Source organism: Anguilla rostrata, chromosome 4 (genome assembly GCF_018555375.3).
Source record: "Anguilla rostrata isolate EN2019 chromosome 4, ASM1855537v3, whole genome shotgun sequence".
Lineage (NCBI taxonomy): Eukaryota > Metazoa > Chordata > Actinopteri > Anguilliformes > Anguillidae > Anguilla > Anguilla rostrata.
In genome coordinates, this window is record NC_057936.1 from 65,519,090 (window position 1) to 65,535,941 (window position 16,852).

Here is a 16,852-nt window from a genome sequence, read left to right on the forward strand (position 1 = left end):
AGTGATTGGCCATAATTAGCTGGGGCAATTTGCATATTTATTGGCTACACTTAATGGATTTGGGTGGCTGGATTGCATGCTATTGGCTGCTAAGTAGCTGGCTAATTTGCATTTCATTGGCTACAGATAATGTGGTTGGCTAGCCGGGGTGCATACCATTGGCTGTAACTTGCTGGCTAATTTGCATATTATTGGCTAGTCCCAATGCAGTTGGCTAGCTGGCGTGCATAAAATTAGCGGAAGCTAAAAGAGACCAGCCTTACCTGTCAGGCTCATGTCAGGACCCATTTCTGTCTGAGTCTGAACAGGCTGACGCTTTGATGCCAGGCAAGTCTGCCCAACTTCCTGAGGCACACTTTGCTAATATAATGCTGCTTTCGTGCTGTAATGCATTAGCCAGTCAGCGAACTGGACTTTCTGTTGTGTGGCTCCTCTTAATCGAAGACGACAACAGGAGTCTGGGGCACAGGCATCAGAGGTCTTTATCGAGCTGCATCTTCACTTCTCCACGCACATCAACAGTCTTTGTCCCCTCTCTGCCAGTTTCCCCATCCGGGCTCCGCCCCCATTTTTTGGCACAGCTGCCGAAAATAACTGCCACTCTGATGTTACATGGCAGCCGGTAACTTATTTATTATTTGAATTAACTTGGTCATATATTGTCCGCGTGCGCTAATCGGCCGGCAGCCGTGCTCTCCCGTACCTGGGGCTCCGGCAGTAGGTGGTGTCCGAAGGTTTCACAGCGTTCACCTTTAATGGGAGCCATGGCTAAAACCCACTGGAACCGATTGGATTTCAGGAAATCCAATCTCGCGATCTGGAACTTCCCCTCCGAGACAACGGAGACGAATGCCTCTTGCGTGTGCAAGCTAAAAATGAGCTGTCATATTGGCCCGTACCTCACTGCCTGGCACGCCCGCCATTGGCTACAGAGTGATCCAGCAAGGATATCATTGGCTGAGCTGACGATGCAAGGTATTTCCTTCCAAAAGAAACAACGTATCCCACCCAATAAGATACGCTGTGCTAACACAGCTCTGATTCCAGATGGGGTAAAAAAAAATGTACCCTCTCAGAGTAGCATTTACTCTGTTAGAGTCGATTTAACACTGAGAATTTTGCTGGGTGTACGTACAGTAAATTAATTTTTCCACCCATCCATTTTGCATGTGCCCAGCTCAACTGCCAATCGTATAACTCTTTCTTCTTGCTTTACCTCCATCTCTCTCTGTCTCTCTCTCTCTCTCTTTCCCTCTCCCCTCTCTCTGCCAATTTCTCTCAGTATCTATCTTCATATCTCTGCATCTCTCGCAGTGATGATGCTGGTGGCTTTCCCAGCAATACGCCTGTGCCCTGTCCCTCTCTCAGAGTCAAACAACAGACCACACCAATCTGGTTGTTATGGAAACAAGCAGCCAATGGGAAATGTGTTTACTGGTCTATAATGCCCACTTAACTTACTGCACATAATTTAAGGTTAAACATTCAGACGTTTACGTGAAACAACTAGAACCAAAATATTTGCAAATAGTGAGATGCTCAGCCAAAAAATCTTTCCTGTTCCACCATCACGGTTTTCAGACTGTGAAGTACAGTAAAATACAGGTCAACAGCCAGGCTAAGGTTGAAGCAAGGCAAGGTCGACACCAAGGCATTTTCTGCTACTGAAAAACAACAAACAAATATCAGGTTTATCTTCAATCGAACACGTCGTGGTCATGTGGGTTTAAACCAGCCGCAACACAAAGAAATCTCCTCAGAGGCAGTTTTTAATTTAATTGTCTGGCACAGTAACACTGACAGTGACAAAATCAACACTTAAAAAGTGGACTTTACTCACGTAGAGTACATTTAAACTAAATCAACAATGATCAAATTTCTGTGGGCATTTTAATGGAAAAGTGTGGAGAAAGCATGGTTCATTTGGTGATTTCTCTTAAAAACCCACAAAAGTTAAAAACCAAAATTCTGCCCTAGAACAATCTTCTGATCCCCCAACCCCCCCCCCCCCCCCCCCCCCCAAAAAAAAGTTGTACAGCACAAGTAACTGATTTTTGAACAATGAATGATTGAGTGCTTTAGTTACATTATAAATGTGATGCAAAGTTAATTTCAACTGTGTCTCGATATGTGCTTTTGTGTAGGTATTTTTTATTTACATCACAGTAAAAACATTAATTTTTTTATTTTTTTTGTGTATACAGTGCAGTTGGTAAGTAGTTGTTCAGTGCCAGAATGTACAAAGAGTATGAGGTCAACGTGCAGACTGTTAGCTTTAATTTGAAGGTATTTACATCCATACCTAGTGATCCGTGCTAGAATTACAGATATTTTTTATACATAGCACCCCCATGTATTATATATATCATATTTTATATATTTTTCAATCTAGGTAAGAAAAACTGGGCAGTGGATTAACAATCCGCAGGTAATTTGTAATCGCGCTAGGCGACCCTTTCCAAGTGCAGCAGATTTCCGTTACTTGTTCGCTGGGAATATCAGTCTAATGGGATTCATTCAAAGCTGCAACTGTGGGATGCGAGCGATCGCTAATCTCTGTTTTGCGTCGCTACGGCCGCCGTAAGTGTCCGGGCTGGACCATCCGACCTGCCACGCTACTGCCTCTGACTCTTCCTCTTCCTCTCTCCCATCTGAACAGGCTGTCGGCCGCCAGCATCAAAACCAGAGCGGGAAAAAAACACTTTCTTTTCTAAACACTTAACAGCGGGTCCAAAATCAGCGGACAGCAAAAGCGCCGAAACCAGTTACGATACCATCAATGACAAAGAGGTGTACGGGCTTTACAGTGCTTTTTGTGAGCGCTCGACCTCGGTGATTTTAACAATGTCAAGAGTCGTATGTCAGTCAATAGGGGTACGGTGTGGTTTACAGGTGTATCTTAGAACCGGCTCTCAGCAAGACATTCCTAAGTGGCGTTTCTTGTTTGCGAGCGTATCTCGTGACGCAAATCAAATAGGAATTTCCGCTACCCCGTCTTACAGTTTCCTAGTCGAGTTTGTTTATGAATGACAGACGGCAAAAAGCGTTGCTTTTCAAATTCAGTGTACTGCAGTGCGAATTACTGAAAGGTCTTGTGTTTTTTTAAATTTTATTTGTATTTTTTTTACATTTTAATTCAATTTCACTTTATTTTCCGGTTTTAAAGAATATTATGAAGATAAACCGCTAGGCTACTAGACACAATGTTCCACAGTATAATGCAATCTATTGATTACATTAGCCTATTCCAGTACTGGCAAGTAATTGCTTTTCCAGAGATAAGCGGACACGCAATTATCCCTGCATAATTGTTTTGTAATTTTGTTTGCACCAAATACAGGGGACATGTCTAAGCCGGGTGAACCCATGCACGTATGTTGCAAAATATATTTCGAGTATGTTATTTTTGTATTTTTTATCGATATTATTTAATTGTGCTGTGTTGTAGATAACAAACCAATTAGAATTACGGCAACTAAATTAAACAAGATGAGTCACTCGTTAGAAATGTCAAAATGGCTCAGATGAATAAATAAAATAAATATGCACTGCACAAACTTTCTCTGTCAACCTTTGAGGGGCCATTGCTTTGTGCTTAGCTGGAGTTTAGACCTCAGGTTTAAACCTCTTGACCACAGAACTGCATTACACCTGGGTCAGCAATCCAAAAACTGCGGAATGAGGATTAGCTGTAACACAGTTCTTCTTGCTCTAGACGTCTAAACCTTTGGGTTAAATTCCACCGGCACACTGCGATCCACCAAGACTGTCTCGTGTGCTCTTGAGTTACAGTCTTACGAGCGCGAGCGTGCGTAACCTGGTCGTCTTTCTCGCGCTTAACCGCTCCTTCTGTTTGGGTAATTGTGCTGCTTTGATAACGTTATGCGACCCACTCCACACATACTTGGTTGGCAGATGTTTGTAACACTAGCATAGAGTTTTAAACAGATTAACTGTAGCCTACGTGACACAAATGCCGCAAGCATACATTACATAAAATATAATTATGATAGTCATAAACCATTCGCTTATCGTGCGAGTGAACACTTACCAGTTCCCAAGAGGTCTGGTGGACGCAGAGATAGAATAGCAGCTGTATTAGTCTTGATACCGATGAAGTTTGAGCCAGGGGTCTCATGTTTCTGTATTGTTTTTTATTGTTTGGTTCGTTGTTTCTTTTATCAGTCCTTTTTTCTTGGTAAATCGGCAGAAGTCCACCTTGAAGATTTACAATTTCGCTAATAATAATAATAATAAAATTATTATTATAATTCTGCCCTGTTCTATTCTAAATATTTTATTAACCTTAGATAGGTATGCTACATCAGTATCCAAGTAATTTAAAGTGAATCTTATCAACGTATGCAATAGATCCGTTTGAGTTTACGCGCTGGATAGGAATACACCCTGTCCAATGTAGACAGAAGGGACGTCCTCTTGCCAGTTTTTGTTCCTGTTACCCGCGGGTCTTGCATTTGCCTCGCCGACGGGCGAATCTCCTTTTACGTGCCTCCGGTGTCTCAGAAGTTGAAGGACATTGGCAGCACCCGCGTGCAGATTGGCTGCACCCGCGTGCAGACGAGAAGCAGAAGCCGTACTGGAGGTTGGATTTTATATGCGCTTGCCAAGCAGGAGCCGGCGCGCGCGCGCGCGCCTCTCTTCGCCGCGCGTCGGTCAGACGAGACCCTCGTGAAGTGGACTGCGCTGAGACCGCGCGCTTCAGTACGCGGGCTTCAGCGAGTGCGAATATCGCTGCCAGGTGCGTTCATTCTGCCTCGGAGCTCGTGTCCGCGTCCGCGTTTGCCCGATTAACGCCAATAATTAGGATTCAATGTGATGTCCATGGAGCAGATAGTACTAAATCAAGAACTTGATCCATCTGCTAATAAAAAACAAAGAGACTTCCCTACGTTGCTATTACGAGATAATTAATATTCTTTGTGGTGCGTGTGTGAATTTCAGTGGGGGTGGGGGTGGATTAGTTTTTTGGCTGTCAGGTGTCTGGATGGGGAGGGGGGGGGGGGGGGCAGAAGATGAATGAACTGTCACTCGTTTGGGAGCGGTAGTCGGAAGCGATGACGTAGCTGCCGGGGAAGACCGGAGGCGGGCAGCGCCGCTGAGCTCCGTTAGTCTAATGTCAGACGCAGCCCTCAGGTACGCCTGACTCACACACCGAAAGGTCATCTAGCGCTACCTCGCCGCATGAGAAACGCGCTCTCAAACTGCCCCCGGGGGGGGGGGGGGGGGGGGGGGGGGGGGGGGCGCACCTTCACCGCACATCTTCCCAGATCTTTTACTTTAGTCTGAGTTTTGATCGATAAACATAACAAAAATGTGAACGACTCGTCTCAAACCTACGTCACTTTCACAAAATAAAGAAATAAAAATTTTTAAAATCAGTTGAAATGAATGGCCGGTAAAGTGATCAGACCCTAAAATTCCTTCACGGGAGACAGAAAGATCTCTGTATCTGTTAGGCCAGCGGTCCGCACTCTTACTCTTGGCAAGTCGCAGGGTGACTGGATTTAGTTTTTTTTTTTTGTTGTTTTTTTTTGCCGGTTCAGACCCGTGAAGCTGGATTGGGTGAGTTCCACACCGGGACGGCCAGCGAAGGATGGGCTCCCGCTCTAGAGCCAGGTTCCTCCCAAGATTTCTTTCCATTGGGGAGAAGGGGAGTTTTTTTTTTAACCCTTAATCCATTTTTTTTCTTTGCCACATTTTCCGAGTTAATTAATTAATTAATTAAGCGCTGAATAACAGCAAATAGAGCGAATGAAAGAGTAGAACAGCCGTGTGTTGGACAGAGAGACACGGATGCCCTGCTGTGACGTGGAGCCTCGCCCTGATCAGGCGTGGCAGCGGAGAGCCCGGACGCGTCACCTGAGTGTCAGAGCGGAGAGCCCCTGTCCGTGTGCACTCTGATGTGAGAGTCGGGGAGTCGCGGGGTTATGGTAAATGGTAAATGACTGCATTTATATAGCGCTTTTATCCTCTCATTCACCCATTCACACACACACACGCTCACACACCAACGGCGAAAGGGTGCCATGCAAGGTGCCAGTCAGCTCGTCAGGAGCAATTAGGGGTTAGGTGTCTTGCTCAGGGACACTTCGACACGCCCAGGGCAGGGGAATCGAACCGGCAACCCTCCCACACTGGCCCACACTGCCCCACACTGGCCCACACTTCACCACACTGCCCCACACTGCCCCACACTGGCCCACACTGCCCCACACTGCACTACACTGGCCCACACTGCCCCACATCGCCTCACACTGCACTACACTGCCCCACACTGGCCCACACTGCTCCACACTGGCCCACACTGCCCCACACTGCACTACACTGCCCCACACTGCCCCACACTGCCCCACACTGCCCCACACTGCCCCACACTGCCCCACACTGCCCCACACTTCACCACACTGCCCCACACTGCCCCACACTGCACCACACTGCCCCACACTGCTCCACACTGCCCCACACTGCCCCACACTGCACCACACTGCCCCACACTGCCCCACACTGCACTACACTGCCCCACACTGGCCCACACTGCCCCACACTGCACTACACTGCCCCACACTGGCCCACACTGCACTACACTGCCCACACTGCCCACACTGCACTACACTGCACACACTGCCCCACACTGCCCCACACTGGCCCACACTGGCCCACACTGCCCCACACTGCCCCACACTGCACTACACTGCACTACACTGCTCCACACTGGCCCACACTGCACTACACTGCCCCACACTGCCCCACACTGCACTACACTGCCCCACACTGCCCCACACTGCACTACACTGCACTACACTGCCCCACACTGGCCCACACTGCCCCACACTGCACTACACTGCCCCACACTGCACTACACTGCCCCACACTGGCCCACACTGCCTCACTGCACCACACTGGCCCACACTACCCCACACTGGCCCACACTGCCCCACACTGGCCCACACTACCCCACACTGGCCCACACTGCCCCACACTGGCCCACACTGCCCCACACTGCCCCACACTGCACTACACTGTAAGTGAGGAAGGCCCTGGAGAACAGATCAGAGCTAATACCCTACATCAGGGGCATCAGACTCCGGGTCCAGCAGAAACATGGTTCTGAGCCAACAGTTCAGAGCACAGCAGAATCAGTCTGGACTCTTTAGTCTCTTATTTAGAGTCCCTGCACCTCAGCAGGTGTACCCAGGGGGGGGTGGAGGGGGGGGTGGTGCACCTGTCTGACCCGTGAAAGTGACAGGTGAGACACAGGTGTGATGGATGCTAACAGCGGGGAAAAGGCAGAAGGGATGATTGAAAACGTTTTTTTTTTTTTTTTTTTTTTTTTTTTTCACTTGAGCAAACAGCGCGCATCACTGAGCCGCTCGCGTCCCCTGCATGGCGCACTTCGGCCTGTGGATAAGGATAAGGACCAGGGCTATCGAAGCCGCAGCGCGCGCGCTGGTCCGCGGCGGGGTCAGTCGGTGCTCTCCAGGGTCCCGCCGGGCTGGGACAGTGACCTCGCGCTGAGCCCGCCATTGTTTTGGAAGCACATCAATCTCGCTGTTGACCCACACAACGCTGTTTACACAATGCAGGCCCGGTGTTGTTTTGGTAAACCCACCCCCCCACCCCACCCCTCCACCCCCCACCCAGCCCTCTCACCCCACACCTCCTGCGAAGACTCCACCGCTTTCTCCAAGATCTGCATGACCCTCCGTCCTGCAAAAATATTTTGTTTTCTAGGCGCCTGGGGCTCGCAGATGGCGGGTTACATGGCTGCTAATGTGAGCGGGTGGGAATATGATATTATTTCTGAGATAAACTTCTATTCCCTTAAAGCTTTTTTTTTGCCAGAGCCACAGGTTCGCTGACATTCGCTGTATTGCGTCTGTGTTTGTCTCGTTCTGTGTTCTGAAATTACTGTCATCACACTGTCCTGTTACAGTCGGAATGACTGCAGGCTCACTGTTACAGTCGGAATGACTGCAGGATCACTGTTACAGTCAGAATGATCACTGTTACAGTCAGAATGACTGCAGGATCACTGTTACAGTCGGAATGACTCCAGGATCACTGTTACAGTCAGAATGACTGCAGGATCACTGTTACAGTTGGAATGATCACTGTTACAGTCAGAATGACTCCAGGATCACTGTTACAGTTGGAATGATCACTGTTACAGTCAGAATGACTCCAGGATCACTGTTACAGTCGGAATGATCACTGTTACAGTCGGAATGACTCCAGGATCACTGTTACAGTCGGAATGACTCCAGGATCACTGTTACAGTCGGAATGATCACTGTTACAGTCGGAATGACTGCAGGATCACTGTTACAGTCGGAATGACTGCAGGATCACTGTTACAGTCGGAATGACTGCAGGATCACTGTTACAGTCGGAATGACTGCAGGATCACTGTTACAGTCGGAATGACTGCAGGATCACTGTTACAGTCGGAATGACTCCAGGATCACTGTTACAGTTGGAATGATCACTGTTACAGTCAGAATGACTCCAGGATCACTGTTACAATCAGAATGACTGCAGGATCACTGTTACAGTTGGAATGACTCCAGGATCACTGTTACAGTCGGAATGACTCCAGGACATGTGAGAGCAGGAATTTTGGGAGGGTGATAAGATGCTGTCCATGGCGGTCAGAGCCAGCACATGCTGTCTGAGAGGGTGAGAGCTTGCTGAGCCTGTTCTAGCCCCCCCCCCCCCCCTCGCTGTGGGAGTGCCACTTACTCACCAACCCCCCCACCCGCCACCCCCGCCCTGCCGCTTTGGGGAAGTGAAGCATCTGTTCTGACGCCAAAGTTCATGGGATGACTAAGAACTACGCAAGAATGCCGGACCACCAAACGAATCATGAACACAGCACAGGCAGCCTGCAGCAAGTTTGGGTTTGGACTGTGGACTCACTCATACACACGTGTGTGTGTGTGTGTGTGTGTGTAAATGTGTACACACTGTTGAGCACATTTCCTCTGTGTGTATGTCACTACGGTGAATGAAAAGTACATACCGTTCTTCAGTGTAGATAAGCGATATAGGCTACAGCGAGCTTGCACCTCTGAAATAGACTGCCCAGGTGTATCCAGGTGATAAGATTCCTTCCTGGTTTTTTTGTCAGTTGAATTACTTATCAGAGGTGTATTTGGGGAATAAATCAGCAGACATTTTAATAGCTCTACCTCAAACCACTGCACTGTGTCCTTCTCCAAATGATACTTGCCCACACTCAGAGTTCAGCTGGACTGAATTTATATGGGTGATCAGGATAGGTGTTTATAAGCTGCCGCTGGACTTATACATTTATAGATTCTCTAAATTCCTCCACACTCAGTTCCAGAAAGTAATGTCGTTTGAAGTTGACACCTCCTCTGAAATGTGTTTGACCCTGTGCAAAAAGTTGATAAGAGGAATATACTCTATTTCATCCGCTAAAGAGAGAAACTCTTGCACCACTTCTGTGCAAGCCTCCATTACAGTTTGAATGAGGTGGTGGACACCAGTCAAACACTCAGCATCTAGGATGATTAGCCAGTGGCATGTTAGAGCTTACTGTCAGATTCACCTAGCCACCTTAACCACGCCCTTCTCATTTTAACACGGTGGCCTCATCATTATGTGTTCTTATGTTCTAGATGGGCTGAATGGCCTGTTCTCCTCCTCATTATGTATTCATATGTTCTCATGCTGTATACGGGCTGAATTGCCTGCTCTCCTCGTTGTGTATTCATATGTACGGGCTGAATTGCCCTGCTCTCCTCATGGTGTATTGCTATCTTTATTAAATCTTAGGTTCCTGAATCAAAGCCTGCTGTACGAGCCCAGCGGTGATGGCAGCGGACCGCGGGTTCGGCAGAACTGTGAGAGCACGAAGGAGCTTCGCGTGCGTGTCCGCCGAGGAGAGGCGGCCCCCGCAAACTGCCGCTTCTCCCAGCTAATTAGCGCTTTCTACCGTTCTCGTTCTCCTCCGTGCGTTTACACCAATTATATTTCCCAGGACGATTATACACGCAAACAAAACGAGCGCGGTGCGGGCAGAGGCGTTTTGTGTCCAATCAAGACCTCTTCTCTGTGCAAAGCCTTTAATTCCACTTCATTTTATGTTCTTTTTTTTATTTTTTATTATCCTTTTTAAGGGCGACACTGTACATTGGGGTACTGCTTTTTTATTCACGGTCCTTTTGTTTCCTCATTACTTTTCCACCTTCTCGGCCCCCCCCGCCCCCCCCTCCCCCGCCACCTCCCCCAGAAGCGTAGCAAGCTCACATTGCAGTATCTTTGCTTTACATAATGTTTAAATACAAAAGGAAAACACTGTTTGATAAGATCACCCACTAAATGCTTGTAATGTCAAACAAACACATCAAGGTTCCATCTTATTGACTAACAAACACTGGCCTATAGTTTTTCAACCTAAAAACAAATAAATAACTTAACAGCTTGTGATGCCTTTTTTATTGTTTAAACAGGCTTCTGCTTTCAGGACAGGGGATTGTATCGTGAAGCAGGGGGGTATTTCATAAAGCAGGACTACTGCGTTAGCTGGATAACTGCACTGAATAAAACCCTGAACAGCTCTTTTCTTTTTTTTTTTTTACTTCGGTCCATGTTCTATATTTGTGAGGTTCCCGGGGTTTACCTAGAGCAGTTATCCAGCTAATACAGTAAACCCAGTTGGTTCAGATCCCAGGTAAGGCGCGCATACCCCGCACCAAAAAGGGAGGCACCGTGTGTTGATATTTATTGTTAGGAATTTGCACACAATCAGATTCAAGTTCAATTCATTTCATTGATTCGGCAATGTCTGCGCCCCGCGCGACCTCCCCCCCCTCTCTTTCTGACCTATAGGTCAGAGGTTAAATAAAATAATGGCGGAAATAAGAGCGTCTCCAGACAACGGAGAGGAGACCCTGGTTACAAATTAAACTGGGTCTTGTTTTTGTGGAGGATTTTGGTTTGGCAGCACGTTTCGGAAAGGTCGTTTACAGTATTGTTTTGGATTTGCTGCAAAACTGCCATTAGTCGTGTTTTTTCGTCTTTTAATTTATTAATTTACTTTTCGGCATAGCACCGTTTCCGTTTATCCCTGTTTTGCTAGTCCGGCGCTGAGGGTATCACTTTTTTCTCTCTCTCTCTCTCTGTTCTGCGTGCTATAAAACAGTAACACAACGTCGGAACTACAGAAGCTGAGGGTAACAGCACGCCAGCCGAGCGCGAGCCCAGAGACACCTCTCTGCTGCCGGTTTGAATCACCGTTCGCGGGTGAGTCCGTTGGTCTCGGGGTGTGGGGGGCTGGGGGGTTGAATGTAACATTAGTAGACCTGATAACCGCCATCCCGTTCCGCTCCTGAGTCCCTTTCCCAACCTTTTTAGCCAAGCAAGCCCAGGAAGCCTAAAGTAAACGTGTAACTCCGTGTTGACTCTTGTTGTTCCTGCAAGACATGCATGTGTACAGTATGTGTACATGACTGGAGCAATGCTATTCAGCCTGGGTTTGTACCTGCGGTCAGTATGGGTGCATTTTTATGACACTCATAATAATAATAAATAATTAGCTGGCTGTTCCCACGGCATTTAAAAGGCATAGTGAATACAGCGAGGGCTAGCTGCCTACATCGTGATGGCTAACTGCGTATGCTTAAGTAAATATTTAAGTACATATCATAGTTAACAGCTGCAGGATGAAAAGATAGACATACTTTAACGTCTCCTTCCACCCCACCTCCCTGACACGCATACACCAAAGGGGACACTATGTACCGCTGATTTGCCCTTATGAACAACATGGGTAAAGTGCTAATAACTTACCTTTTGTGTTATTCTTCAATCTGACGGGGTGGATGATCGATAAGGGACATGTCATTCAGACAAAAGGTTTCCCTCGGTTTAATGTTTTAATGTAACACAACTCGTTGTGCGCCTTTTTTTGGTCAAACAGGCACAGGCTTGTTCGCATATTTTACGACTTTTTGAAGTTTACTTTGTTGTACATGTCTGGTACTGTGCACTGCGCTATAATCTCCACAATGACTAGCTGACTCCAATCAATGATAAATTGATATCATGGCAACCATCGCTTACTTAATAACTTTTTATTAGGGAGCGCATGTGGACGGTTCAACTCGCATGGCATTTTTGTGATGTGGCTTATCTGTGATCATCTGAATAGCATATGGATATTACACTGCTATTAATCACTTGTGTTGGCGCACGCAACACTGCATGGGAAAGTTGGTAATCTAACGCCGTGCGTGCTTTTGACAGTGCGAGGTTTCGCACTGCGTGCAAAACGGGACCGTGTTTCAGCTATAGAGCGTGCTCATCGGGCCTCGCGCTCCTTCAAAAGTACGCGCGGGTCGTTTCCATAGACTACAGAGAAAAAGAATAGCACTGGCGCGAGCGAGCGCATGTTTCCCTGCTCCAGTAAAACTCCCATTTGCTGTAAACTCATTGTCATTTATGTGCATCGTAACGGCATGATTTACAGCAGTCGGTTCATCTGTCCCTGTAAAACCTGAGAGGGAAACCTTGTTTTCTCCAGTGAAAGTCCAGGTACCTGGGCTTTATCATTCGCTGTCACCTTAATCCTGTCGTCTGTGTGTCATCGATGGGCCTCCACAGGCTCAAAAGGCCAAGAATGTGGCCTGTGGGAAATGCATAAAATGTCTGCTGCCCTTTGGGTTATGTTAGAACTCACTCATTTTACTGTCGTTTAATTTTATCATCTCAAAAACATTTATGTCCATTATTGTCTGAGAAAGCTTCAAAGGAAATACCTTAATCATCATTTCTCAGCACCACTGACAGGTGCGTGGCGTTGCATGAATATCGTAATCTACAGCACGTCTGTCCTCAGGTTTTTCTGAATACGCAATAGCGATTGATTTGTCGTTTTTATTGTCTTTCTATTGTGTACCAATCGCTACTGTGTATTTAGAAAAATCTGAGGACAGACGTGCCGTAGATTACGATATTCATGCAACGCCACAGCTGTCAGTGGTGCTGAGAAATGGTGATTTATAAGTGCCCGAAATATCAATTCTCTACACCCTGTAGAGTGTCCCAGGGAGTGTTCCCAGTGTAGGGAACAGGGATTGAGCGAACGCACCAGGGGCGGCGATTTTTTGGACTCAGCTCCTGCAGGAAAGCCGGCGTGCCGGTGCAGCGCTGGGGACACTGTGCCGCAGGAGGTGCCCGTTCCTTCTTTGGATCTGACGCGAGATTAACGAGCCGCCGCGTCCCGGACCATTAAGGCCTCCCGATTCGTCAAACCGGACCGGGTTCCCCTCCCGGCGCCGATCCGAAATGGAGGAGCCCCGGCCGGCTCGTTTGTCCTCAGTGTGACTGAGCCGCGCGCGCGCAGAACGCCCCCCTCTCCGCCTCCTCTGCGCGCGCGGAGCCGCGGATGGCGGAAGGTCCGCGGGGCACCTCCGCCGCGTAGGCGGTGCGTCGGTGTTGGTTGAGGTGCGTCACCCCCCCGTCACCCCCCCCCCCACCACCACCACCTCGCCCCCCCCCCCGTCCCCCGTCCCCGTGAGCGAGCGTCACACAGCTGCAGCGCTTGATCACGCGTGGGGTGGATGGAGCCCCGGGAGTCGGGGAGTAATACTCCTGCCGTGCGCGCGCGGGTGTGTGTGTGTGTGCGCGCGCGTGTGTTTGTCTTCCCCCAGCCGCGTTTTGCTCGTTAGTTCCGCCTCCTGGCTGACGGATTGCGCATCATTAGCGAATCCAGGTGACTGGATCGAAATGCTTGGGGGGGGCCTTTCGCTTTCGGAACCTGGATGTTTCTCCCCCCCCCCTGCTTACAGGCTTCGTGGTCACACCCGTTCAATGAATACTTCGCCGGTTCTCTCTCGCGCGGTTGGGGGCTAGCGTAGGCTAGCATTGGCCTTCCCCTGCGGGCTGCTTCCTCAGCAAGGGTCTGATCTGCTATAAAACCTGGCTTTGTGTCCAGAGAGCCTGGGGGGGCAGCTGGAGGGCGAGTTGGGGGGGGGGGCATAACGATAATACATTTCTGTGCTTTTCGAGATCTCCCCCATAATGCACCTTGTTCCCGTGCTCCCGCCGATGTGCTCTCGCGTTGGCTTTAGCGTGCCTCGCGCTCAGACTGCATTTAGGCCGAGTTCCGATTGGCTGGAGCTCTGACTGGATCCTCCTCCTCCTCCTCCTCCTCCTCCTTCGTTCGGGAGTGTCAAGGTCACGGGTAGGTCACGATCACGTTCTTGCCTCTAACCCAAAACGCCAGCCTGTCCCGAACATTTCTGTCACGTTCTCTGCCTCTGCCTCGCCACCGTGAGTTGAAAGAATGCTGACCTAATTACTGTTTCTCTCCTTCTCTCTCCTCTTCCTCCACCCCCCTCTCTGTCTGACGATCTCTCTCACCCTAATCTCTACTCTCTGTCTCTCTCTCTCCTCTCCTCTCCTCTTCCCTCTCTCTCTCTCCTCTCTCTCCTCCTCCTCTCTCTCTCTCTCCTCTTCTTCTCCTCTTACTGTCTCTCTCTCCCCTCTCTCTTCTCATCTCTCCTCCTCCCTCCTCCCCTCTTTCTCTCTCTTCTTCTCCTCTCCCTCTCTCTCCTCTCTCTCTCCCTCTCCATCTTGGTCTCTCTGACTCTCTTTCTCATCTCTCTCGTTAGATCTCTGCGCTTGCTTTCTTCCCCTTCGCTCTCGACTGTAAATGGCTCCGGTCTTAGACGGCTATACTGGCCGGGGGGTGGGTGGGTCTTCCCGCCCTTCAGCCTCATCTTCCTGCGGTATCTCTTCGAATCCGTATCCCTTACCACCCCCCCCCCCCGTATCCTCCGAACCCGCTCCTTATTTTAAACCGTCTCTCTCGATCTCTCCGTCTGCCTTTCTCTCTACCCGTCCCCTGGGATCTGGGCGGCTGTGTTCTGCCTTCCAGAATGTTCTCTGGAAACGCTTACCGCCAGAAACCCTGCTGATCAGGAATCAGCTGCTGAGGCTGAACACACACATGCGCACACACACACACACACACACACACACACACACATACACACACACGCACACACACACACACACACACATACACACACACACACACGCATACACACACACACACACACGCACACACACGCACACACACGCACGCGCACACGCACACTCACTCAGACACACACGCACGCACACACGCGCACACACATACACACACGCGCACACACACATACACACACGCACATAAGCACACGCATACACACACACGCACACACACACACGCGCGCACACACACACGCACATAAGCACACGCATACGCACATACACACATACGCACGCACACACATGCGCACACACACACACGCACATAAGCACACGCATACACACACAAACACATACGCATACACATACACACAAAAACACGCATGCACACACACACACGCGCGCACACACACACGCACATAAGCACACGCATACGCACACACACACGCATACATACACATACACACTCATACGCACGCACACACATGCGCACACACACACGCACATAAGCACACGCATACACACACACGCACACGTGCACACACATACACGCACACACGCACACACACGCATACACGCACACACACGCGCACACACATACACACACACACGCATACACGCGCACACGCGCACACACACACACATACGCACACGCACACACACGCATACACGCACACACATGCATACACACACATTCACCCTCTCTCTTTTTCTCTCGTCTCTGTGTATTTCCTTCTCTCCTCTCTAAAATTCAAATGGCAAATGATCTTCATTGGTTACGTAAATATAAAAAGCGATGAAGCATTTGGTTTAAAAAAAAAAAAAAAGGAAATAAATTAGACCAAAACACAGGCGATGACATAAACAGCAAGCATGGTAATAGCAGCCCTGTTCACATTGTCCATCTGTTTGGTGTCATTGTGTGAAATGAGTGCAATTCGGCTCTGTTCTTATTCTGCACATTCTGCAGAATGCGTTTTGAACAGCGCGAGAGATTTTTTGACATCCGAAATAATCTCACTCCAATCGGGAGAGAACGAGGGGAGTTTAAAATACATAAAACAAACTTCCAACACGCAGCGAAACGCCCGTCATTGTGCTGTAATAGGCATACGTGTTGTTATATATTACTGTATGTTACGATTTCACATCGTATGAATGATTGTATCTAAATAATTAAGTGGTTCTCGCTTATCGAGCCGCTGCTGAGTGGCTGTTTGCTGGCGGGACAGATGGACGCTTCAGCTGAACCTGGATTGCGGGCGTCGCTCCTGTTTTTGGGGAAACGGCCCCCCCTGCCGTGCCGGATTCAGCACACGCGTGTGTCTCCATCTCCCGTCTCATAGCGACCGCACGCAGACCCCTGCTTCGGGAGGCTGCTCCTGTATCGAGCGCCAGGGCCCTTTTTCAATCGCACGGCCTGTTTCTGGGCAGGAGCTGGCCCTGCTTCATGTCTATAACAGGGGAGAAAAACCCCAAAATGGCCGAATCTGCAGGGACTCGATGTCTCCATGCCATATTTATCCAGCGGCTTGTTTTTGGGATTTTTTTTTTTTTTTTTTTTGTTCTGGAGGTTTATTTTTTTTGCTCTGTTTTATAATTAAATTCAGTCACTTTTTGCAGAAATTGTATTTCTAATTGATTACCCATTTTTTCCCCATGGTGGAGATTTGTGTTTTTTTTTTTTTTTTTTTTTGGGTGCGTGGGCCAAGTGTTACCCGGCTGACACGAAACGTTCGCACAACGTTGCCGCCACGTAGTGGCAATGTAATAACACTGACAAAACGTCCCAGGAACATTGTGAGAACGTTTCGTGTCGGGTGGAATCAGT

General features: G+C 48.7%; 1 protein-coding gene across 1 annotated transcript in view; it reads right to left on the reverse strand.

Moving 5' to 3' along the window:
- Positions 1-4,872, reverse strand: part of LOC135254173 (pituitary adenylate cyclase-activating polypeptide type I receptor-like) — a 43,036-nt gene extending 38,164 nt beyond the window's left edge. Inside the window, exon 1 of the mRNA XM_064334154.1 lies at positions 4,052-4,872. Within this exon, the coding sequence (XP_064190224.1) occupies positions 4,052-4,138 (87 nt within the window). The 5' untranslated portion in view covers positions 4,139-4,872. The remainder of the gene's footprint in view (positions 1-4,051) is intronic.
- Between the last annotated feature and the right edge of the window lie 11,980 nt (positions 4,873-16,852).